The following is a 23,757-nucleotide window of genomic DNA, read 5'->3' on the forward strand; positions in this document are numbered from 1 at the left end:
AACACAAGACAGAAAGCAAAGTCCCTCCGCCTCCTGTGAAGGGCCGCGTGGCCGCGTGACCACTGTCACACCACAGGAGCCGCAACCTTGCACCTGGGTCGGGTGGCGGACCCCTCTCCCTGCTCTTGCGTTCCCTTCAGAGATTCATGCTGATGTGTGCATGTGCCACGTGCCCCTCCTCAAGCCGGGAGAGACTTTCTTAAGACACCTGTGTACCCCCAATGCCCCCGCACAGGAGCGTGGAGATGACCTAGAATTGTATCATTTCCTATTTTACTCACCTTTTCACTCCTCCTCACATTCCTTCACTTTTCTTCTTTTAATCCAGGCAAACCCTTTTTTACACGAAACCCTTCTGAACTGAAAGGCAAGTTCATTCACACGAAGCTGCGGAAAAGCAGCCGTGGCTTTGGCTTCACGGTCGTCGGAGGGGACGAACCTGACGAGTTTCTGCAGATCAAGAGCCTCGTCCTGGATGGTCCCGCTGCGCTGGACGGCAAGATGGAGACAGGTGGGCAGCACGTGGCCAGAGCTGCCGGCACCACGCAAGACCACACAGCAGCGTGGTTTCTGGGTTTAATCACCTCCTCTGTGTCGGCTCCTCCACTCCGTACATGCATTCCCCGGTGGAGATGAAAACCTGTGAGGCCATGTCACCTTCGGGGAGCTCTCAGGGTGCCACTGAGGGGAGTAGAGCAGTGATTTGTGAGTGTAGGTCTGTTTGAATAGATGGGCTCTGAGCTTGGATTTCTGCAGTGAGGGTTTGTGTTAGAAGAAAGCTCCAATGTTCTTTCAGTGACCGTATCTTCTCACGGGCCAGGACCATGCTGGGTGCTGAATGAATGCCTTGTTAGCCATTAAAATAAGTGATAGACGTAGTCCCTTTGTGTCCTACAATACCATCCCCAAATTCAGTTTCAGATCAGCTTCCTGTTGGTAGGCATTTATATCCTAACTAGTAGCCCTGCGTACGAATCCGTGCGCCAGTAGCTCACTGCCGCCTTCCAGTAGCTCTCTGCCTGCTGCCCCGCCCTCCTGTAGCTCCCCCAGACCCCCTCATAGCTTGCTGCCCTGCCCGCTCCTGTAACTCTCCACCACCTGCTTGTAGCCAGTAGCTCGCTGCCACCCTAGCTCTCTGCCTGCTGTCCCACCCTCCTGTAGCTCCCTCCACGCCCCCCCTTGGCTTGTTGCCCTGCCCCCTCCTGTAGCTCTCCACCGCCCACTTGTAGCTCGCTGCCCCACCCTCCTGCTTATACGTGGTCCAGTCGTTACACGGTTGGTCGTTACGCTTCACGGTGTAACGACCATTTGCATATTACATCTTTATTATATATGATATTGAGGTAGATTTTCTGCATACTGTTTTTATTAATTCCCAAACTCTTACCTTTTGCAGGAGATGTAATTGTCAGTGTGAACGACACCTGTGTTTTGGGACACACACATGCGCAAGTTGTGAAAATCTTCCAGTCCATTCCCATTGGTGCCAGTGTGGACCTTGAACTCTGCCGAGGTTATCCATTGCCTTTTGACCCAGATGACCCCAATACGAGTTTAGTGACCTCAGTGGCCATTTTGGATAAAGAACCAATTATCGTGAACGGGCAAGAGACCTACGATTCGCCAGCTAGTCACAGCAGTAAAACAGGCAAAGTCAACGGCATGAAGGATGCCAGGCCGAGCAGCCCAGCCGACGTGGCTTCAAACGGTTCCCATAGTTACCCCAATGACACTGTCTCTTTGGCTTCCTCCATAGCCACTCAGCCAGAACTCATAACTGTTCATATAGTCAAAGGGCCAATGGGCTTTGGCTTCACTATCGCAGACAGTCCTGGAGGGGGCGGTCAAAGAGTGAAACAGATTGTGGACAGCCCAAGGTGCCGCGGCCTGAAGGAAGGGGACCTCATCGTGGAAGTGAACAAGAAGAATGTGCAGGCTCTCACTCACAACCAGGTCGTGGACATGCTGATCGAATGTCCAAAGGGGAGTGAGGTCACTTTGTTGGTGCAACGAGGAGGTATGTAGGTTTATTTTGTTCTTAGATTTTTTTTTTAACCCATAATCCATTGTTTAACTTACTGGTCTTTGGGTGGCTCTTTGGGGCTTTTTAAATGTCTGCTTTCCTAAGATTATTTTTATTTAAATGTTTAGAAATGCATTCAGAATGTTTTCTGATTTCTTCAAATGCTAGCATCTTGAGAATAAAGGTTGTGTTTACACATATGTTACACATACGCAGCTAGAGCAATACCCTTCAATGTAAGTCAGATTGTGCCTTTAAGATTTTAAAACCTTTCTCCTTTAATTCTCCTGAACCTGGCCTGCACAGCGTGCGTGCAAAATGGGGCTCCTGGCCTCTCTCCTGACCTCAGCTCACACTCCTCTCCCCTGCTCACTGCTCTTGAGCCACCTGGCTTCTTTTCTGAAGTGCCTTTAGCTCCAAGCCCTTCCTGCCCCAGGGCCTTTGCAGTCCTGTTCCCTCTGCTTGGAATGCCTCATTCCCACCTCTTCCCCTGGCTGGCTCAGTCTCATTGGTTTCCTTCTGAGAGAAGGCTTCCCTGGTCACTTATCTAAAGTAGCCCTCCAACACCTCCATGTAACCTCTACTGCACTGTCCCATTTCTTCATAGCCTTTATCATGAGTATCACAACCCGTTCATTTGTATATTTATTTTTTGCTGCTCTCTCTTTTTTACTAGAATGTAAGATCCATAAAGCCAGGGCCCATCCAATCTAATAAAGAGGGAATATGCTAATTGACCATCATCCCATCACAAAGATGGCTGCACCCACAGCTGAGGCCAAGTTCCCATAAGGAGCCTTAACAAGCATTCAGCAGGGACCTGAGGCTATGCCCTCCTTTGCCCCCGTGGGGCTTGACAGGGGACCTCAGGCCCCGTCCCCCACCCAGCAGGGCTTGACAGGAGACCTCAGGCCGCGCCCTCCACCTGGCAGGGCTTGACAGGGGACCTCAGGCCGAACCCCCCACCCTGGCGTCAGGCTGGAGGAATTCAGGCTGCACCCCCCACCCCAGTGCCAGGCCAGGGGACCTGAGGCCATGCCCCTCACCCGGCGGGGCTTGACAGGGGACCTCAGGCTGCGCCCCCCACCGGGTAGGGCTTGACGGGGGACTTCAAGCCACGCCCCCCACCCCGGCACCAGGCCGGGGGACCTCAGACCACACCCCTAGCCCAGCGGGGGTTGACAGGGGACCTCAGGCCGCGCCCCCCGCCCCAGCATCGGGCCAGGGGACCTGAGGCTGCGCCCCCCCTACCTGGCTGGGCTTGACAGGGGACCTCAGGCCATGCCCCCCACCCATCGGGGCTTGACGGGGGACCTCAAGGTGCACCCCCAGTGCTGGTTGGGGAAACTCAGGCCACGCCCCTGCCCAGCGGGGCTTGATGGGGGACCTGAGGCTGCGCCCCCGCGCCTGGCTGGGCTTGATGGGGGACCTCAGGCCATGCCCCCCCACCCAGCGGGGCTTGACAGGGGATCTCAGGCCATGTCCCCCACCTGGTGGGGCTTGATGGAGGACCTCAAGGCACGCCCCCTGCCCTGGTCTGGGCTGGGGCACCTCAGGCCACGCCTCCCATCCTGGTGCCGGTCCAGGGGACCTGAGGTTATGCCCCCCTGCCTGGCAGGGCTTGACAAGGGTGGGACTGGCTGGGTCTGGATCTAGCCCAGGGGTTGGCAAACTTTTTGACTCGAGGGCCACAATGGGTTCTTAAACTGGACCGGAGGGCCGGAACAAAAGCATGGATGGAGTGTTTGTGTGAACTAATATAAATTCAAAGTAAAGGAGCGGAGGGGAGAGCAAGAGAACCGGATAGAACAGCCGGATCCGTAGTTTGCCCAAGGCTGATCTAGCCCAATGAGGCGGGGGTGCAGCCAGGTCTGGATCTCACGCAATTTTGAGGTGCACATGGGTGGACGGGGACTTGACTCTGGGTCCCGTGGTGAGCCCCAGACTCTGACTGGAGGAAGGTTTTCATATACATTTTACTAATTTTCTTTTATCTCTGACACTTCTATTATAGAGAAAGGGCAAATAGCAATATTAAATTATTTTCTCTAATCTCCTTTTAATGTGCACGAATTTTGTGCACCGGGTCACTAGTGTCTACATATTAACATCTATATCGCCAGCATTTAACACAATTCCTGGCTCCTGCTAGGTATCCATGAGTAAATAGGTATTGGATGAATGAGTAGATGGATGGATGAGTATGTGATTATTTATTCTTGTCAGGAACAAGAGCTCCACCAATTGTATTAAACACATATCTCAGCAGACCCACAATTTAACGGCGTGATTAAAGACCCCAGGGAATTGGAGTCTTCTGAGTCTTGAGGAGTTAGACTTCCTGCTTTCCCCTGCCTGCGTGCCTTACCGGAACTCCCAGGACCTCATCCTGAGAAATATTTTCCACAATGTTGGAATGTTGTTTCTGAATCTATGCCTGTGACTAGTGATGGATCACCTCACACAGGGTGCCTGATGCTGGTTGTTTCCTCGGCCCTTGCCAATGTGATTTGTTCCATGCAGGACATATTCTGACCCTCTGAGCCGAGATGAGGAGCCAGACTTTTCATTTTCTCTTGGCTCCGTTGCAACAGTGGTGCGCATGTATGTTGCGGCCGCCTGTTCTCACGCTCTCGTGGCGCTGTGCGTTCTGTGATCCAAACAATTGGTGTCGTTGGAAGGAAACCCAAAATTCAGAGCAGCCGTTTGTGTGAATAGAAATGCTCAATCTTTCTTGAACAGTTTCAAAAGCCACTGTGCAGAATTTATTCTTAAAAACGGTGTTTCCACTGATGCAGCTTTGATGTCTCTTGTACCTAGATCACTTGACAGGATAGATAATTGTTTTTTAAACAGTGACTAAGATGTAGTAGGAAGTGACTTGAGTGTGAGGGTGATGATAATACCTGCCACTTAGACATAAGCTGGCAATTTACAAAGCACTTTCCTGCGGGCACCCGCCTTTCATCTCACTTTCACCACGTCCCTGACAGGTGGGAGGTGCCAGCCCACGAGGTGATGGAGAAGTTCACCCAGGAGTTTGCGGTCTAGTCCTCTGCCTTACTTCTGAGGAGCGCTGGTTTTTGCAGAACCACTGATTTCGGTAGTCAGCAGCTGGAAGCTTGCCAGTAGTCTTTAGTTCATCAGGGGCATCTCTGATTCAGCCACTGCTCCTTCGACAGTCACAAACCACTCTGCTCTCCTACCTAATTTATTTGCCCCTTCATTATTTGCTCCTTCATTCCTTTTGTCAGTGTGTTTATTTTTCCTTTGTTATTAGAGTCACTTTTAAGAAGACCAAAAAAAGTGAGTCTCATTACAATCTACCAACTGACAGTGGTTACTGGTATCATCATGTAATGAATGTGCACACACTAGCAAATAATTGATTATGGAAATATACCTCTTGATTTCAAATATGTTTGCATTCCCTGTTCTTAATTTCTGAGACCTTTTTTGTGAATTCCATTACATTTTATAACATGAAATTAATGTGGAGAGATCCAGAGTATATTGCCACATTAGTCAACATCTCCATAGTTTAATTCGGAACCTGAGTAATTTAAGATCGCTGTATCATCAGCACTTCTTTACAATACACCATATGCCTCGTGTTTGATTTACATGTGGGAGAGGAAGTTTGTACACGTGCAGTTTGGCAAGCTAGCAGCAGCTACTATTAATCTTTATAGAAAGCATATAAATATATCTGTTTCTGCCACACGTTAGTTATTTGAATCGGCACTGGCATTTCCATCATCTGTCCTGCATGGTGGAGTGGAACTGTGAGTAGGTTTGATGAGACAACAAAGACAGAAGCTCAGTTAAATGAGAACATAAAATGGCCACTTCACTGATTCTTTAATAAATAAATGATAAAGCTTTATTCAAAGGTCCTAGTGTTTGCAAACTGGAAACACAACTAAGCAATATCCAGAGTTTTCCAAAGAAGAAATACAAGCTGAGGGTTCTGAGTAAAAAGTGCGTCTTGAATACAATCAGTCCTGCAATAACAGCTTCTCTATTGGTGCGAAATGGTATTCCTCTAGGTCAGCGGTCGCCAAGATCCGTGAGGTCCGAAAGGTTGCTGACCGCTGCTCTAGGTGGCCCGTGGTCTGGATGCAGGAACGTTCCTTCCTGAGTCCTTCGGGGGTAAGCAGAGGGCTGGCTATCTGGAGGTTACATATCGGCAATTGACGCAGCAGCTCAGAAATGTTCAAGTTCAGGCTACTTGGAACAAGAACAGAATAGTCACCTCATGCCTCGCCCTCCTTAGTGATTTAGCAGTTTGACTATAGTGCTCCATTTTATGCCTTCACTCTATTCCTCATTTACCCCCCTTAGAAAAGGATTTTTTTTTTCTCTCTGAAAACATCAGAGATCAAATAAAATATGCTGAAGTCACTTGATGCCAAGGTGGCAATGCCTTCATTGGGTTCCTACGTCCCTGGGAGGGGGTATATGGATTAGCGACATGCTTGCTATGTGAGAATTTATAGTCAGCTCAATATTGTGTCCATTGAGACATTATTATTACATATCAGGTTTGGAAACCAGTCTGTCTTAAGGATAGGTCAGCTGGTGGAGGAGATTCCTAGATATCAGGTGATTCTCTCTAATGAAGCTCATTTCTGTCATAGCTCCAAGTAAGCAGACTGATAACCCGAGAGATCTGCACTGACTGATTCTCAGGAATTCAGATCTTGGGGGTGAGGCTTTCTATGCCTTAAAGATCTTTTTCTACTTTGGGGCATAACTGGCTGTTTGTATTTTATTTTAATTGTTAATTTCACAGACCAATTTTTGCTTTTTTTGTTCTTTTCAAGATCGGGTACATTTTGGGTTTTAGTATTTTTTGTCTTTCTTCCCCTCCCACCCTGGAAATCACGCAGCGGTTGAAATACTGTTTGTTAATTTCTGGGGTCAGGCCGTTTCCTGGGTCAGGCCTGGAGTTGCTGGGAGTGCCCGTCCATATGTCCTGGCGCCTGGGACCACCAGGGATTTGTTTATAAGTCTCTTCTCTGTAAACCTGGCCCTGCTTGCTGTCCATCGGCAAGTTCCCTAAGGGCCAGCGCCTTCCTTCTGGGCCTGTCCTTCCTCTGTCGCCCTCTGCTGTCCAGTCAGGAGAATGCTTCTATTGATTTATTTTGACAGCTTTTGCATTCTGATGGCCTGTCCTCTAACACCAGTGTGAGGCTAGAGACCTTTTTTTTTGGGGGGGGGGGGGAGGGGGGGGTAATCTGGAAAATCATGCTAGAAGGTGATTGCTATTTTTTACATATAGGATTTTTTTTAATTCACAAAAGATATAGAATTTGTTGCATAAAGATGTTTTACTTTTTAAAAGAAGGGTTGTTTTATATGAAGCATATTAACTACCTGTGCCCCTCTGTATAAGATGTTGTGTGTATTTGGCTAATTCACACCAATTAGTAGGTGGGTGATCATTAATATATAATTTTGAGTTGAGTCAGAATACTCTATTTCAAGAGAAGATTTGGCAGTGCGTTATGGGAAAGGGGAACTTATGCTCTGGTTTTGAGAGAAAGTATGTGTTGGGTGTGTCAGGAGCCAACCTCTAGTTCAAACTCTGCTCTTACCTGCCCTTACCTGTGACCAGCTTACTACGCCTGCCTCAAGACTCATTTTTTAATTTAAAAAAAATGGATGGTTTGAACTAGATCACCTTTAGGATGACCCCTTTGGCTCTAATTTTATGCAAAGAATGACCTCATAATGTGTGGAAAAACAAAATTCAACTGAGTAAAATGTAAAGCTCTGATTGGCTGTTGGTCAGTGACTGGTGCATTGGGCAGCACCCCATCTACCAGACGGAAAGGAGCTCCACAAAGCTGAGCACAGTGGGAGACAGGCAGAGGGCGTGGACAGGAAGTTTCCCTGGTAAAAACCAGAGTGGCCGTGCCAGGTCACCTCCCTTCGGGGGCAGCAGGGTCTTTGAGGCAGGTTACCTCACTGACCGGGTAATTCCAGATTGACGGGTTTAAGTTTCCATTCCTGGTAGAGGGCAAAACTGGAACTAAATTATTGAAGTCTGGGTTTGCTGGTGTGGGACTCAGCATAAGTGATGCCCTTTGGGGAGAAAAGAGCACATGATTCTAGGCAGCCGTGGGCAAACTACGGCCTGTGGGGCGGATCCCGCCCGTTCGGCTGTTCTATCCGGCCCGTGGAGCCGAAAGAGCAGAGGGTTCTCTTGCTCTCCCCTCCGCTCCTTCACCAGCAGCAGTGTTAACATGGCAACGTCGGGAAACACAGCCGCAGCTCCTTCTTCTGAGTGGGCGGATTTATATCCGCCCATTCAGTAGAAGGAACAACCTCTCAATCTTCCAGAGGCTCCTTGTAATGCCCGCGGACGCATCCCCCGACATCACCCTGGGAATGCGTAGACACGTTATCGTGGTGATGTAGGGAGACACGCCCCTGGAGAGCACAGTATCAGAGCATTAGCTAAAAAGGAGACCAACAACACTGTTCCCACTGAAGTTGATGTTTTAAAGACCAAAAACCTTTCAACCCAGTCTACATTGCCATCTACATCTACGTCCCGGGCGTAATTTGGAAGTTGCACTAAAGAAAATGTTTAATTTACTGTTTACACATTTTGTTCTTTTCTGTTTGTTTTAGTTTTAAATTATTTTATTATATTTAAGTTTAATTTGAAAGGCTTTTGTACCTTTCCTTTGTTAGGCAATTTTATTTTGCCTTTGCCATCTTCAATATAAGGTATGCTATTGTGCTATGATTCCTCCGTTTTTTGAAGTTTCAAATTATAATAATTAGTGTTTACATTCTTCTTGTTAAAATGTTTGAAATGAATAAAACTATTGAAATAAAAAAAAAAAGACGGTACCCTTTTATGTAATGATGTTTACTTTGAATTTATATTAGTTCACACAAACACTCCATCCATGCTTTTGTTCCGGCCCTCCGGTCCAGTTTAAGAATCCATTGTGGCCCTCGAGTCAAAAAGTTTGCCCACCCCTGTTCTAGAGCAAGGGGTGCAAGTGTAAATCCCAGCCCCACCTTTGCTGGCTTTGTGGCCCTGGGCAAGTCATCAGAAAAAATAGAACTTTGCACATGCTGGCACATGATGGAGATAAAATAAGGCAGTGTTTGTGCTCATTTCTGACATAGGACAAATCAGTGGTATTTTACTGAAGTTGCCTAATAATAGGAGCAACTGAATAGGGGTGGCTTTTTATTTATTTAAAAAATAAAAATAAAAAAAAAAACTTCACCCTGGACCTACAGTATCTTAATCCCAGTGCTTGACTGGCAGGTATCCATATTCTTTTAGAAGCTCCGCCAGCGATTCTGATGTGTAACCTGAGGTACAGCCAGTGTCAGGCTCCTGCCCTCAGGGATCCTGCTAGTTTTGATTCTATGACATACATCTTGGGAAGAAGTGAGTGTATAAAACTAAACAGTTACTTTCATTTCTGGGTAGAATCCTTCCTTTAAAGCCTGATTCATAAGGAACACATTCCTCAGTCTTCGCTCAGGTCCATTTCAGCTCCCAAATGCCACCTTTCCTACTTCTGAGAACAGGGAGGGCTGATCTCGGTCCTGGTTTGGGGCACAGTCTCCAGTGGCTGTTGCTGATCACAACCAGAATGGAAGTGATGTTTGCTTTTTGGTGTGCACACACTACACCAAATGCTTTTGTGAGGTGCGGAGATGTTACGCTCTCTGCAGGGCAGGTCTGTGTCCACCTTGGACTTACCTCCCTGGTGCCTCGCAGGAAATCCTAGCTGAAAAAATTAAACGTGCTGCACAAGTCACAGCAGAAAATTATTCATAGAACTTTGCAGTCACACCTCATAACTTTAGAAAGATGATAAAGAGGTGCTAAAAGGCAAAAATTAGATATGAAAAGGGTGTGGTATGGTAATGATAACTTACCACTATCACCAGTGAGTACTTACTGTGTGCCAGGCTTGTTGTCATAGTAGCAACACATACACACAGCACACACAGGCAGGTAACACCTCGCAACACCTTGTGTGACTGCATTGGAACTGTTACCAATTTGCAGTGTGATTCTGAGTAGGCTCCTCTGGGCAGTGAAGGCCGTGATTGTCATCCCCAGTGCTGGGGGGGAAATTGAAGGAATCGTTTGTTTTTCGTGTTGACAATCACGTCTACATTTGCTTAGATAGAGCAAAGGGAAATTTCTGGCTTGGTTGGGAAAGCATGAATAGCCTCCTCCTTGCTTAAACCACTGGCAATAAAAACAATAAGCAGTTTTACAACACGCTAGGCATCGTTGGTTCTAAACACTTTTTATCTCATAATTCAGAAGCGGCCGCTCAGGCCAGCACAATGTTGACTCCATTTTATTTTATTATTTTATGGTTCTATTTTTTTTAATCTTTATTGTTGAGATTATTGCAGATGTCCGTTTTTGCCCCCATAGCTCCCCTCCACCTGGTTCCCGCCCCACCCCAGGCCTTCACCACCCTATTGTCTGTGTCCATAGGTATTGCATACATGCATATAAGATCTTTTTTTAATCTCTTCTTATCCTCCCACTCCCCCTTCCCTCTGAGAATCGTCATTCTGTTCCATTTCCATGCCTCTGATTCTATTTTATTCACCAGTTCTGTTATTAGATTTCTTATTCACTTGATTTTTAGATTCAATTGTTGATAGATATGTATTTGTTGCCATTTTGTTGTTCATATTTTTTTATCTTTTCTCCTCCTCCTCCTCCTCCTCCTCCTCCTGCTCCTCCTCCTCCTCCTTCTTCTTCTCTTCTTCTTCACCTTCAGCATTTCATAAAATACTGCTTTGGTGGTGATGAACTCCTTTAGCTTTTTCTTGTCTGTGAAGCTCTTTATCTGACCTTCAATTCTAAATGACAGCTTTGCTGGGTAGAATAATCTTGGTTGTGGACCCTTGCTGTTCATCACTTTATATATTTCTTGCCACTCCCTTGTGGCCTGCATAGTTTCTGTTGAAAAATCAGCTGACAGTTGTATGGGCACTCCCTTGTAGGTAACTAACTGCTTTTCTCTTGCTGCTTTTAAGATTCTCTCTTTGCGCTAGCTGGTTTGGCTCAATGGATAGAGCGTTGGCCTGTGGACTGAAGGGTCCCAGGTTCAATTCCGGCCAAGGGCACATGTTTGGGTTGTAGGCTCAATCCCTAGTAGGGGGTGTGCAGGAGGCAGCCAATCAATGATTCTCTCTCATCATTGATGTTTCTATCTCTCTCCCCCTCTCCCTTCCTCTCTAAAAATCAATAATATATATATATATATATATATATATTAAAAAGATTCTCTCTTTGTCTTTAGCCCTTGGCATTTTAATTATGATGTGTCTTGGTGTGGTCCTCTTTGGGTTCCTCTTGTTTGGGGTTCTCTGTGCTTCCTGGACTTGTAAGTCTATTTCTTTCACCAGGTAGGAAAAGTTTTCTGTCATTATTTCTTCAAATAGGTTTTCAGTATCTTGCTTTCTCTCTTCTTCTGGCACCCCCATAATTTGGATATTGGTACACATGAAGTTGTCCCAGAGGCTCCTTACATTATCTTCATATTTTTGGATTCTTTTTTCTTTTTGCTCTTCTGGTTTGGTGTTTTTTGCTTCCTCATATTTCAAATCATTGATTTGATTCTCGGGATCCTCTAGTATACTGTTGAATCACTGTATATTATTCTTTATTTCAGTCAGTGGATGCTTAATGTCTGGTCCTTTTCCTTTTTTTTTTTTTTTTTTTTTTTTTGGCATTCTCACTAAGCTCCTTGAAAGTCTCACTAAGTCCCTTGGAGGTTTCTAGAAGATTCTTGAGTAGCCTTATAGCTGTGGTTGTGGTTTTGAACTTTATATCCAGTAGTTTGCTTTCTTCCATTTCTTTCATTTGAGACAAGTTTCTTTGTCTCCACATTTTGGCTGCTTCCCTGTGTTTGTTTCCATGTATTGGGTAGAGCTGCTAAGTTTCCTTGAATTGTTAGAGTGGCCTTGTGTAGTAGGTGTCCTATAGGGCCCAGTGTCTCAGCCTCCCCAATCACCTGAAGTGGACATTCTTGCTGCACCCCTTTGTGGGCTGTGTGCACAGCCTTGTTGTAGTTGAGCCTTGATTGTTGTTGGTATCACCGGAAGCAATTGACCTCCAGGCCAATTGACTGTGAGGACCAGCTGCAACTACAGTGGGAGAGCTGCTGTGCAGGAGACACCCCTATGGAGCAAGACTTGCTTCAGTGGTGCTTTGGTGCTCACTGAGTCTTCCCCTTGAGTGTGTTGCTTATGGATGTGAAGAGTTGTAATCTGTAATCTGACACTGACCACTGGGTACACTAGGTACACTGGCTCTTGGTCTCCAGGGAGATGCAAAGTCAGCTACTGCCTGGGGCCACCCAGCAGGAGCTACAGAGAGATCTGCAGATTCCTCCTCTTTGTATTGAGTTTGGAAGTGTCCAGAAGAGGCCCAGCTGTGAAGCAAGGTAGGCTGGTGCTATTGCCAAGTCTTGGGCCTTTTACTGATAGGTTTGGGGCTCTCTGACCCAGCTTCAGCTTGTTTGACAAGTTTTAGCCTGAGCAAGGACAGGCCATTCATATGCAAAAGCCACTACACACAGCTTGGATGAGGTTGTAAATTGGATGAGGCAGGGTCTTAGAGAATCATCAGGGCGGAGCAAACAGAAATGGCTACCAGTCAGCCCTGTGACCAGGAAGGTCCCAGCACGGGAACAATGCGAGCACCTCCATCTGGAAGAAAGCCGCCGCCAAATTCCTGCCCCCATGCCAGACAGTCCAGTTTCTCCTCGCATGTGCCTGTGTCCCCCAGAGCCTCGTCCAGCCCTGGAGCTCAGAGGAAGCAGGAGCTTGTAAGTTCATTTCGTGGTGCTGGCCTTTTAAGAGGAGCAGCTGGGTCTCCAGCAGCCTGTGTGTCACTGAGCCCTGACCTACACTGGTTTTTACAGCCCATTGTTCTTACTGCCAGTAGGAACTTCTTTTCCCAGATCTGGGACCCTGGGCTGGGAGTCTGGTGTGGGGCTAGGACCCCTTGCTCCTCCGGGCAGGCTCTGCAGAGATGATCTCCCTCCTGATTAAAAAAGCGGCCCACGTGGGTGCTGGACCAGCCTGTTCCACTCCTTCGCACCTCCTACCAGTCTTGGTGTGCTTTCTTCTTTATTTCTCTAGTCGTAGAACTTCCATTCAGCCAGCTTTCTGGTGGTTCTAGATGATGGTTGTTCTATATTTTAGTTGTAATTTTGATGTGGTTGTGGGAGGTGGCATGTAGAGGCGTTTGCTTACGCTCCCATCTTGGTTCTCCCTGTTGACTCCATTGTAGAGAAGAGGACGATGGGACCAGAGAGGTTCAATGACTCACCCAGAACCATATAGCTGATTGTTGGCAAAGTCAGAATTTGAACCCAGAACTTAGGTTTAGAGACTGGGTTCTTAACTACTGTGCTAGGCAGCCTCACGCATTATAGGGAAGAAACTTCAGGACCCAAGCTGTTTAGCAGCACGTCTCACGCATAAAGGAGAGGGTTCGATCGGAAGTCCACCGGCAAGTTGATGCCACTTAATTTTCATCCAAGTTTACTTATGTGTGACTAGTTCATGAAATCATCATTGATCCAGATGGGAAAGCAATATCTGATCTCATTGCCTACGCCCCTCATTAGCATTAGGTCATCTTCGTGTTTTCCCTTCTGAAATGATGCAGAGCCGTCATAATCAGAACTGCAGTGAACTGTGCACCAGAGATCTAAGCCGGGTGAGCAGGTGCCTCTCCCTCTCTGCCCTTGGTCTTGGACTGGAGAATGAATTGCAAATTGCACCACTGAAGTGTCTGACTGCCAGAGTCTCTCAGATTGCACTGCAGGGCCTCCGAAGGGGTATTCGGTGCTTGCAGAGAGATCTAATAGTTCTGTGTGCTCACACCAGCAGACTGTGTCAGCTCTCCATCGTGCGCCCAGGCTCCGTGTGCCGCCCAGCTCTTCCCCGGCCTCTGCTGTCCATCATTGGCACCTGGCCTTGCAGGGCCTTGCAGCAGGTCTCGTGCTTCCTGCAGTTCATTCTCTGACCACAGTGACTGAACTTCAGTTGATCAAGACCCTCCTAGTCAGACAGGCTTCCCATCAGTCAGCGTAAGCGCTGAAGCCTTGCGCCAGGGCCTGAGTGCTGGCTCTTCCCTCGCTCTGTATTTTCCTCTCCCGGGAGTCTTGGGGCCCACACACATCAATCAAGCTTCTGCTCAAAGGTCCTTTCTTGTGAGAAGCCAGCTCTGCACCATAGACAATAAAGCAGCATCCACCAACACCACTTGCTTCTCCCTCCTTTCTCCTGGCACTTAAACTTCCTGTGAGCTGAGAGCAGTGGCTTGGCCTCAGCCATTTCTTCACCTGTACCACCTGCAGCCCGTACCTGGCACGTTGTAGGTATTCAGAAAGTCATATATGTTGATCGAAAATGGGAATGAATGCCAGGCGCTTTGTTTCCCCCAAACACTCCCCCACAAGAGCTCTTTCTGAGGGGAGCGCTATCATTGCAGCTGAGGAAAGGGGCAGGAGAGGGTGACCCCTGAAATGACATGGTGGAAAGGTGACTGCGGTTTGCCTGCAAAGCCTAGGCTCTGGGCACAGGCTGCTGTCCAAGGAAGGGCATCGGAGAATCACACCAGGGAATCCTATTCTCCAGCACCCAGTGCCGCTGCCACTGGCCTCCCATGGCTGTTTAATCAAAATTAAATGACAGGTCTTTCGCCAGTGGCCACCGCGGAAAGCTCAGTGTGGCTTGTGGCACTGTGTGCCCGTTCAGTCAGGGAACATCCCTGTCCTCACAGGAAGCGCTGTCTCCCAGCACTGCACTCGAGATGTCATTATTTTACCCTAGAAAGGAGAGGTTGAGGATCTATTTCTCTTATTTGTATGACCTTGAGGATAAGGGAAATGCGGAATGGAAGGCAGCTTTGTGGTGAACAGATTTTTTTATACAGATAACAATGATTGGGCCTATTTACTCATATCTTTCATGTGTAGCACGGCTCTGAGCTCTTTACGTGTGTTAAGTAGATGTTAGAGGGTCACAGGAGTCGAGTTTCAGAAAACATAAAAGACTTACCAAGTGTTAGCACTTGGGCATCTGCTCTGTTGCAAGGAGGGAGCTCGTCTAGTTTTAATGGGAATCAGAGGGCCTTCATGAATACTGACTGACAGGGCTTAGGAAGCTCAATGTAGATTATTTTATTATGTAAAATGTCTTTAATCCAAAAAGGGGGAGAAACTTTAAAACACAAGGAAAATTCACCTTAAATTCTTATATAAAATCATGTAGAATTTGTCACCGGAGCTTCAGCAACATGAAAAGACGTTGAAGTCTCCTTGGTGTAGGTATCTGATTCGGTGTCTCAGACTGATTGGCCTTCCTGCTCGCCTGTTTACTAACACGTGTGTTTTCTAATAATTTTAGAAGTTGAGCCCTATAGTCAGAGCTATTGCTGCCTAATATCTTCCTAGCTATTAAAAGTTGTTCAGCCCTGGCCGGTGGCTCAGTTGGTTGGAGCAGTGTCTCATATACCACAAGGTTGCGGGTTCAATTCCCAGTCAGGGCATGTATGTAGGCTGCAGGTTAGATCCCTGGTCGGGGTGCATATAGGAGGCAGCTGATCAATGTTTCTCTCTCTCTCTCCCTCTCTCCCTTCTTCTCTCTCAAAATCAATAAAAACATATCCTTGGGTGAGGATTAAAAGATAAATAAATAAAGTTAAAAAAAAATTTTGTTCACATTAAATTAGCAAACTTCCTAGCACTTTGCAGTGCTGACAGGGCAGTCACCGTTGCTAGTGAGGCGCCTTCTGGCCTTTACCACTAATGCAGTTTTAAGCTGCTATTTTTATTTATTGCGTCGTTCAAAGTGATCAAGGGTTTTATTTGAGAATTTTTTATAGAATGTTAGGTCATATTTATATTTATATTTGAGATGACTTACAGCAAGAGATGAGACAAATATGGGGTGTTTCCCAAAAATGTATACACACTCTTTGAATAATTATAAAGGCAATGTTTGTTAAAGTACATTTCATTTTCAAAATTGAGTTGTTAGCTATTAAATTGTGTATACTATAGATTTTTGGGGGACACCCAAAATGTCTCTGTTTTGGGTCTGTCTTTCATTATATATCACATACCCCGCCCCCCCCCCCCTCCCCCCCTCGCTTTCAGCATCTTAAGGACGCTGGGTTTTGATCTCATAGTTTGTAACTGCAGACAGCAGTGTGGACGCACTAGGAAAGATGCGAGGACCTGCTGTGGACCGTTTCCTAGGAGTTTCTTTTTACTACAACCTCGAAATTCCAGCAACTGGCTTTTTTGGTTTCATTTATACATTTTTTTAACAGACGAAACAAGGTATCTTTAGACATTTTTGTGAGTTTATTTTCTGCCTTTACCTTGGTTCCATATGAAGTTTATTTTGCAGTTGTCACCTCGTTCCGATGGTGTCTCTAAGGTGAAAAGTCTGCCTTGCACGCAGGCAGCATCTCCCTTTCTGAACCTGTGGCATCTTATTCGCTGAGTTTCTCTTTCTTCCAGGGGTATCTTCCTAGCCTCTACTTGGAATATTTTTCAGTTTTGAACATTTTAAAAACTGTTATCCGAGGCAGAGAGTTTACTCCATTTAACATTTTCCCACCTTCCTTCATTGCCCTCAAATGCATCACGCATTCTGTACTGCTGGCTGGAGTGAAGTATTTGCCACGGGTTCGTATTGAAGCTGTCTGATTGCCACCTGCAGAGTTTTTAAAAGTTCCCCAACCTATACCACACCTGGTATTCCCCCTGTTGTGTTCCTGCTCAGATATTAACCGTGTCCCCTATTTGTGAACTTACTCTTTTTTGGTTCAGAAATCTTGCTGGTAGAATCTTAAGGTCTGAAATAGCGCTGGGTCCTTAGGAGTGTTGTTTCCACTTGGCAATGTGCAACATGCCTTTTTTTTGGTGCCAACTTGTTACCTGGGTTTATTTCATACTCCTGTTTCTTTTTAGGTTTCTAATGTTCTCAACTTTTTTTTCTCACCATTTACAGTAAACTATCCACTCTTTCATTCAACAAACGTCAGCACTGTGGTAATCTCCCATTGTAGGTGAATCGAATGCAAGTGAAGTAAACATCTGTAAAAACACAGTGTGACTGATCACACCCTCCACATTTTTTGGTGCTTAATTCTTTTTCTAGAAATCTCAGCTGGTATATTACCTTTGCCACGAAAAATTCTAATATACTAATTTTGTAATTTTAACATCTGAGGCAACGTTGTTTGAAGGATCCTTTTGCATGGTATCGGAGTAGCAGTCCTAGTAGCTAGGAGACTGGCCAATGATAAGACAGGAATGGGTGGATCCCCTCCATCCCTGTTGCTGGCTATCAGCTCACTTCACTCAGCAACCTGCTATTTATTAGACTTATTTTGGCAGTTGCTGTGGTCAGGGGGCTTGTCATAATGTACCCATCTCAACAGCTGTATTTAAAAAGACTTTCTTAGAGTTGCATAAACACTTACCCATTTGTTGTTGTTTTATAATCTTTGGGAGATAGTTGGAATAAGATCTGTGCTTCCTGAGATATTTATGTTGATTCTAAATTTTAAAATGTTCTCCATGGTTACTTTTGCCATAGAGACCATTTACCAACGTGGGAAATGATCACATTAGAACAGTAGCACTGCCTGTGAATTAATGGGACTGTGTGTGTGTAGTTTGCCCCTGCAAAGCAACTGTCACTTGACTTTGGTGATTAGAGGAGGAAGAGGCAGCTGTTTTTATCAGTGCCTCAGATGGGGCACTGTGACATCATGGACTGATGTTCTTTGCTGGGGGGCCATCTGTGCATCATGGGATGTTTAGCAGCCTCCTAGCCTCTCCCCACTAGATGCCAGTGACACCCTGTCTTCCTCCGGTGACTTCCGAGGAGGCAGATGTCCCCTGAAGGGCAGCTTCTATCTTGATTGAGAACCACTGCTTTAACCCCTTTGACACCCATCTGCTTTGCTTATTGAAAATGCTTTGTTCTAGCCCTGGCCAGTGTGGCTCAGTTGGTTGGGCATCACCCCAGGCACCGAAGGGTTGCAGGCTCGGTCCCCAGTGCGCCGGTGGATGTTTCACTGTCTTTTACTTCTCCCTTCCTCTCTCTTTCAAAATCAATACAATTCTTTTTTTTTTTTTTAAGAAGATGCTATGTTGTTTTTTGTAGGTGTAAATGGAGTCAGTTTGTGGATTATTGTTTGTAGAACTTGGACGGAAGAAAATGCATGTGAGAATTTCCCCATTTCTTCTCGGTCATTGCCTCTGCCTCTGCCCCTGCTCAGTGGTGGAAGTAGCACTCGGCCAGTTGTCGCCATCCCCCTTCCGACCTGCTCTCTGCTGCCGGCGAGCAGTGCAGGCCCGGTCACTCTGGCAGTGCCCGAGCCTGTGCGCTGTCGTCTGAAACGTGGGTGGGCTGTGCCTTCCTGGCACTGCAGGGAGCCTGTCCAGAGGGAGGGCCGTGTCCTGCCTGAGTGGATGAGGCTCAGAGGAAGGCGGAGCGGGATCCTCGGGCTCCCGCTGTTTCAGTGTGACTGTCTGGACTCCAGAAAGACAAGGGGAGGCAAGAGGGAACAGGTCCCTGGAGATGTGTTCCTTGGACCTGTGATGACATGGCTTCCAGTAAACAGTGAAATGGGAAAAATCAGAGCAGAATAGGTTTTTTGGGAAGTGGGGTTTTTCCGGGGTGAAAAGGTTCCTATCTAGGTGATACCCTTCCTGTCCTTTTTCTGCTGAAACAGGCTCATCCTCATGGAAAGGGGGTTGATATTTGCCTCCCCCTTTTTAATGTTCCTAGTTTGCGAGGTAATGAATTGGCAGATTGTGGCCAGTTGTTTAAATCTGTTTTTACAAAAATGTGATCTGTGAAACCTGAAATCTAGGAGGTGGTGGAAATAGGATAGGAGTGGGAGTACGTGGGAGTAACATGTGAGTGGGGTTGGAATCCAGGCAGGGGGAGGCAATGGGACCCCCACCCTTTCTCTGACCATCTTCCACGGCCTTGTCAATTAGGGAGAAGCTGAGTTTGGGATCAGGTCCAGGGCTAGATCGCATTGCTCTCCTGTGTTGCCCTTCCATAATGTGACCTTATGGGTCAGACTCTGCCACGATTTCTTTGTTCTGAGAGTGTAAAATTCCAAAGCAAGAGAAAACTGTGCAAGCTGTGCACATTCACTGTGCACTGGGTACCCCAAAATAACCATGGCTGATTTCTTACGTACATATACAAAGCAGACTCAAAACTTTATGGTAGTTTTTAAAAAAATACATTTCCAGTGTATTGTTTCCATTGATTCCCCACGTACCTGGACTCTAAGCTTGATTAGAGCCTCATTTGCCTAGAAAAAGCAGCAGGAACAGCCCAAACCAGGAGAGGAAGCGAAAGGACCCTGGCCTTCTGTCTCTACTGTGAGAAACTTGCTGAGCGTCTTCCTCGCTGTCCATGCTTGCTGGGGGAGCATGCATTTCAGTGCCAGTGTGAATTTCTGTTACTTTCCTGTCCCCGCCGGAAATGCAGGGGGCTCCTTCAAGTGCCTGTGATCCATCTTGTTCCTGGATAAAAAATAGCCTTGCTGTTCTGAGTTTCCCCTGCACCTTAAATGTACTTGACCTATAAAAGTTCTCTTTAATTGAGATTCACCCTGAGCGGGACAGTGTATGTGCTAGGGCAGTGGTCGGCAAACTCATTAGTCAACAGAGCCAAATATCAACAGTACAACGATTGAAATTTCTTTTGAGAGCCAAATTTTTTAAACTTAAACTATATAGGTAGGTACATTGTTATTAACTTAATTAGGGTACGTGGTATTTTGTGGAAGAGCCACACTCAAGGGGCCAAAGAGCCACATGTGGCTCGCGAGCCACAGTTTGCCGACCACTGTGCTAGGGTATGTGTGAGTGAGACTGATTTCCATATTCTGCCTTGAAGCAAATCCAATTGGCAGAATGAGTATTGACTCAGTGAGACCTGAAATCTAATAGTGGGCAGAGCATAGCGTCTGCTGCTTCCCATGGGTATCGGGACAGCCATTCATTAGGAATCGACAGTCAAGGAAAAGCTTGCCCCTCTGTGACGCGCATTGTCATGTAGGCCAGGGCAGATATTGTTTCAGCAAGAGGTGTTTGAAGCCATTTAATATCTCCATGGGAGATGAATGGGGCTGCTCATCACATGTCCTTTGCTCTGAGGAAAAACCTGAGTCTTCAGTAAATGGCTCTTTAGGTCTAACTGGCAGACACTGAACAATGCGGCGCTGCAGGCTCCCACGTCGTCGGTCACCTGGCCTTTGTTAGCCGTGGCCAGGGCTTTCTAAAGCCACTGTGCTTTCCCAAATGTAAGAGGTTGGAATACAAGTTTATATGGTGCCAGGGCTGGCTTCGGTCGCAATGAAGCAGTTTGGTAATAAAGTTCATTGAAATGGCTAAATAACAGACGCCGTTATGGAGAGAACAGGAAAATGTCCCTCCTACTTTGCGACAGTGCATTGCAACAGGAAGGCGATGGTTACGCCAAAGCGGTTGTTAAAACTGCTCCGGAGTGTCAGTCTCCTGGCTGCAGAACAGGATCTGAAATACTCTTTTTCGTCAGGTTTGCTTCTGGGGGGACGGGTGAGGCCTTAGGAGCCTTTAGCTGTTTAACCATAAAAGTGCTTTTCTAAAAAAAAAAGACATGAAGGTGCCCTTAACTGGAGCACTATCGACCCCCGAGCAACCCCGGGGAACATACCCGTTTGCTGGGGCTCGGAGCTGTGGGGCTGGGTTTCTTTGTGAGCCTTCAGTTACCTCTGGGCGTGAGCCCTGGCTGTGACGGGAATTTAGAACACAAGGTGGCACAGCAGAACCTTCTCTCCGCGACGCGGCTAGGAGTGGAGCCGAGCTGGCAGCTCACCAGTAAATCAAGGAGCAGTGCGGGTCGGGAGCTGTGAGTAGTCACAGCAGCGGTTCACTTCTTAAGCTCAACATAGTCACACATTTATTCAAAAGGTGCTGCGGAACTGGGGACTAGCCTAGAATAAGAGACTAGGTCCCTGAAATAGACAATAAACAAGTAAATGATAACAATCAACAATATAAACAATAATTTTAGAGCGTCATCAGCTGTGTGAAAACTGAAAAACCGGGCTGTGTGAATAAAGAGTGACAAGCAGTGTCACTTCGGATCTGCTGGTGCCTGTATCCCTGGATGGTGTCTCTGAAGAGACATTTGAGGAGAGCCCTGCGTGGGGAGACGCTCCCCACTCACCGATCTGCAGGCACAATGTCCCGGGCAGAGGGCACAGCCAGTGGAAGTGTCCAGGGGAATGAAGGGCATTGGCCCGGAAGTGGAGTGTGCCAGGCCAGCTGGAGCACATGGGCAAGGAGAGAGGAGTGGGACATGAGATTAAAGAGGTGGGCAGGGTCAGATCAAGGCGGCTTTGTGGGGTAGGGAAAAAGAGTTTGTGGTTCACGGAGACAGTGCTCAGAAGCCTCAGAGACGTGTCACCAGGAGGCCATCTAATCTGATTTGTGCTATAAAGGCTGCCTCTGGCCTCCCTGTGGATAATGAACCGAGGGGGTGGAGAATAAGGCAGCGAGAACGGTTTCAGGCTCTTGCGCTCCCTGAGGAAAGGAGAGTCAGTGGCAGTGGAGACGGACAAAGTGGATGGATTCAGGATACGTGTCAGAGACCTTCGCTGTGGTAGATGAAGAAGCCTGGAGAAGGGCTTCTATTTCAGGCTTTGGGGTCCTATAAGGATCAGCTTTGGGATACTCGTGCTTGGCCCTGTGCCTAACTTAACATTGCTAAAAATAAGCAGGCAGGATGAGAACCAGCCTATAGGCAGTGATCCTGCCGTAAAGGATCCTGAACGATGTTTTTTCTTAACCTAGAAACATCTCAGCCTCAATTTCAGTGATGGGTTTTCCTTTGGGGCCAGTGACCTTAAAATAGGGGCTCACACACACCCTGTTTTACCAATCCCAAAAAGGAATACTTAGGGGTGTTTTTTTCAGTGATCTATGTTGAGCTGTTGTTTCCTATTCACCTCCCCCACCCGCCCACAACCCAGGCAGCTAAAGTTAAACTCTCCACTTTAGAGGAACTGCCTGGGAGCCTCCAGGCTGCAGGTCATCCTTCCTAGCCCAGGGAGACCTCAGTGAACTGTAGATAAGAGGAATGGATAGCAGGGCCAACCCTAAGCACTTGCACAAGAAAAGCAACTCACATTTAAAATGTAGATGGTGGGAAAGGCAAGCTGTCCGTCTGGCAGCTGGGAGTCTTTCTCAGAAGTGAAGCATTTCTAGATGGAGGTGAGACCCTGCGCCTTAACAGCCTCGTGGTGAATGATTTCAGCCCACACAGAGCTAGAGAGCTTTCTTGGAGCCACTGGGAAGCTGGCCCGACTCCGTCCCGAAAAAGTAGATCTTGGGGCGAACATTCCCTGGAGAGGAAGATTGGCCTCCTGTAGGTACATCTTGACAAATGAGTGGTCTTTTCAAGTTGACAGTTCTCTTCCTTCCGCGTCCAGAGAGAAGATGCCACACCTCACTCCTGTCACTCCATCTTGTCCCTCCCCTAGTTTTGAAAATAACCCTGTTATCAGGGAGTGTCAGAATACATTTACAAGCTAGATAAAGTTCTAATCCACTTCTGAAAGTACTTCACACAGATTGGTGACCAGCCAACCTACCAGTTCCGTAGCTTTAAAGTCTTGCTTCATTGCCCCCAAATGAGAGGCCCGTCTTGTTATATTTGAGCATGTGTAGCCTTGAACAGTCAAATGATTTGGGGCTACTGCTCAGAGTAAAGTACTAGTATCAGCGACATAGAAGAACTTGCCTGACTGTGCATAGATTTCCATGCTCTCTGTAGAAAGGAAACTTCCTAAATTCACATCACCATTATGGGTTCAATTACAGGTTGATGTCCATGTATTCTATGAAGCTGTATGAAAAGTTTTCTATTAATACATTTGGCCTATACAAACACTGTTGTGTTAATTCCCTTTTAGAGGGTTATGGTCCAAAGCAGATTAAGCACCTTTGAAGGAGATTGTATAGTTCAGTGTTTAAAAGCCCAGGCCTGGCTTTAGACCAAGTCTCCTCTTAGCTACTCACCTGACCAGGTGATATTGGCCGTGCTATGTAACCATCCAGGCCTCAATGTTCTCGTCTGTAAAATAGGGATGATATTACTACTTAACTCAAACAGCAGTTGTGAAGTATATATGTGTGTCAGCGCTCCCAGTTCTAGCTAGTTATTTTTGTGCTCAGCCCTTGCTTTTGAAGACCTTTTTTTTTTTTTTAAGAAATGCTACAGAAGCCAAGTTTTCAACCCTTCAAGGTTTACTTTACATGTTTTTGAGAGTCAAAAACAATAGGACTGTCTGTGTTATTTCAATGACACCTTTTCACTTCAGACCATTTATCTCTCGGGAATTGCATGATGACAGTTCATCCATCTCGCAGAGGGGTCTGAGCAGCCCAAGTGTTAATGACTTCAGGTCTCTCCTCACCTGTGCCAGTTCAAGGCATATGACTTTGAGGTGAAAGGCTCTGTAAACCATTAGCAATCACCAGCTTCGCCAGGCATTTACTGCTCGTCGGGACATATTTATGAGGCTATCGGTGCTGTGTAATTGAAGCAGACCTCTCCGTAGCTGTAAAGCTGCACAACTATATTCTTAATCTTCTTAACAAAATGCCAACTGA

The 23,757-nt window shown here is 46.7% G+C and overlaps 1 protein-coding gene across 22 annotated transcripts in view; it reads left to right on the top strand.

The window, feature by feature from the left end:
• MAGI1 (membrane associated guanylate kinase, WW and PDZ domain containing 1) overlaps positions 1–23,757 on the top strand; it is a 586,630-nt gene that overhangs the window by 513,017 nt on the left and 49,856 nt on the right. For all 22 annotated transcript variants that reach the window (XM_080671483.1, XM_080671498.1, XM_080671499.1 and 19 more), the window contains 2 exons: positions 329–511; positions 1,397–2,017. In XM_080671483.1, the coding sequence (XP_080527609.1) occupies positions 329–511; positions 1,397–2,017 (804 nt within the window). The remainder of the gene's footprint in view (positions 1–328; positions 512–1,396; positions 2,018–23,757) is intronic.

This window comes from Plecotus auritus (genome assembly GCF_963455305.1).
Source record: "Plecotus auritus genome assembly, chromosome: 6".
Classification (NCBI taxonomy): domain Eukaryota; kingdom Metazoa; phylum Chordata; class Mammalia; order Chiroptera; family Vespertilionidae; genus Plecotus; species Plecotus auritus.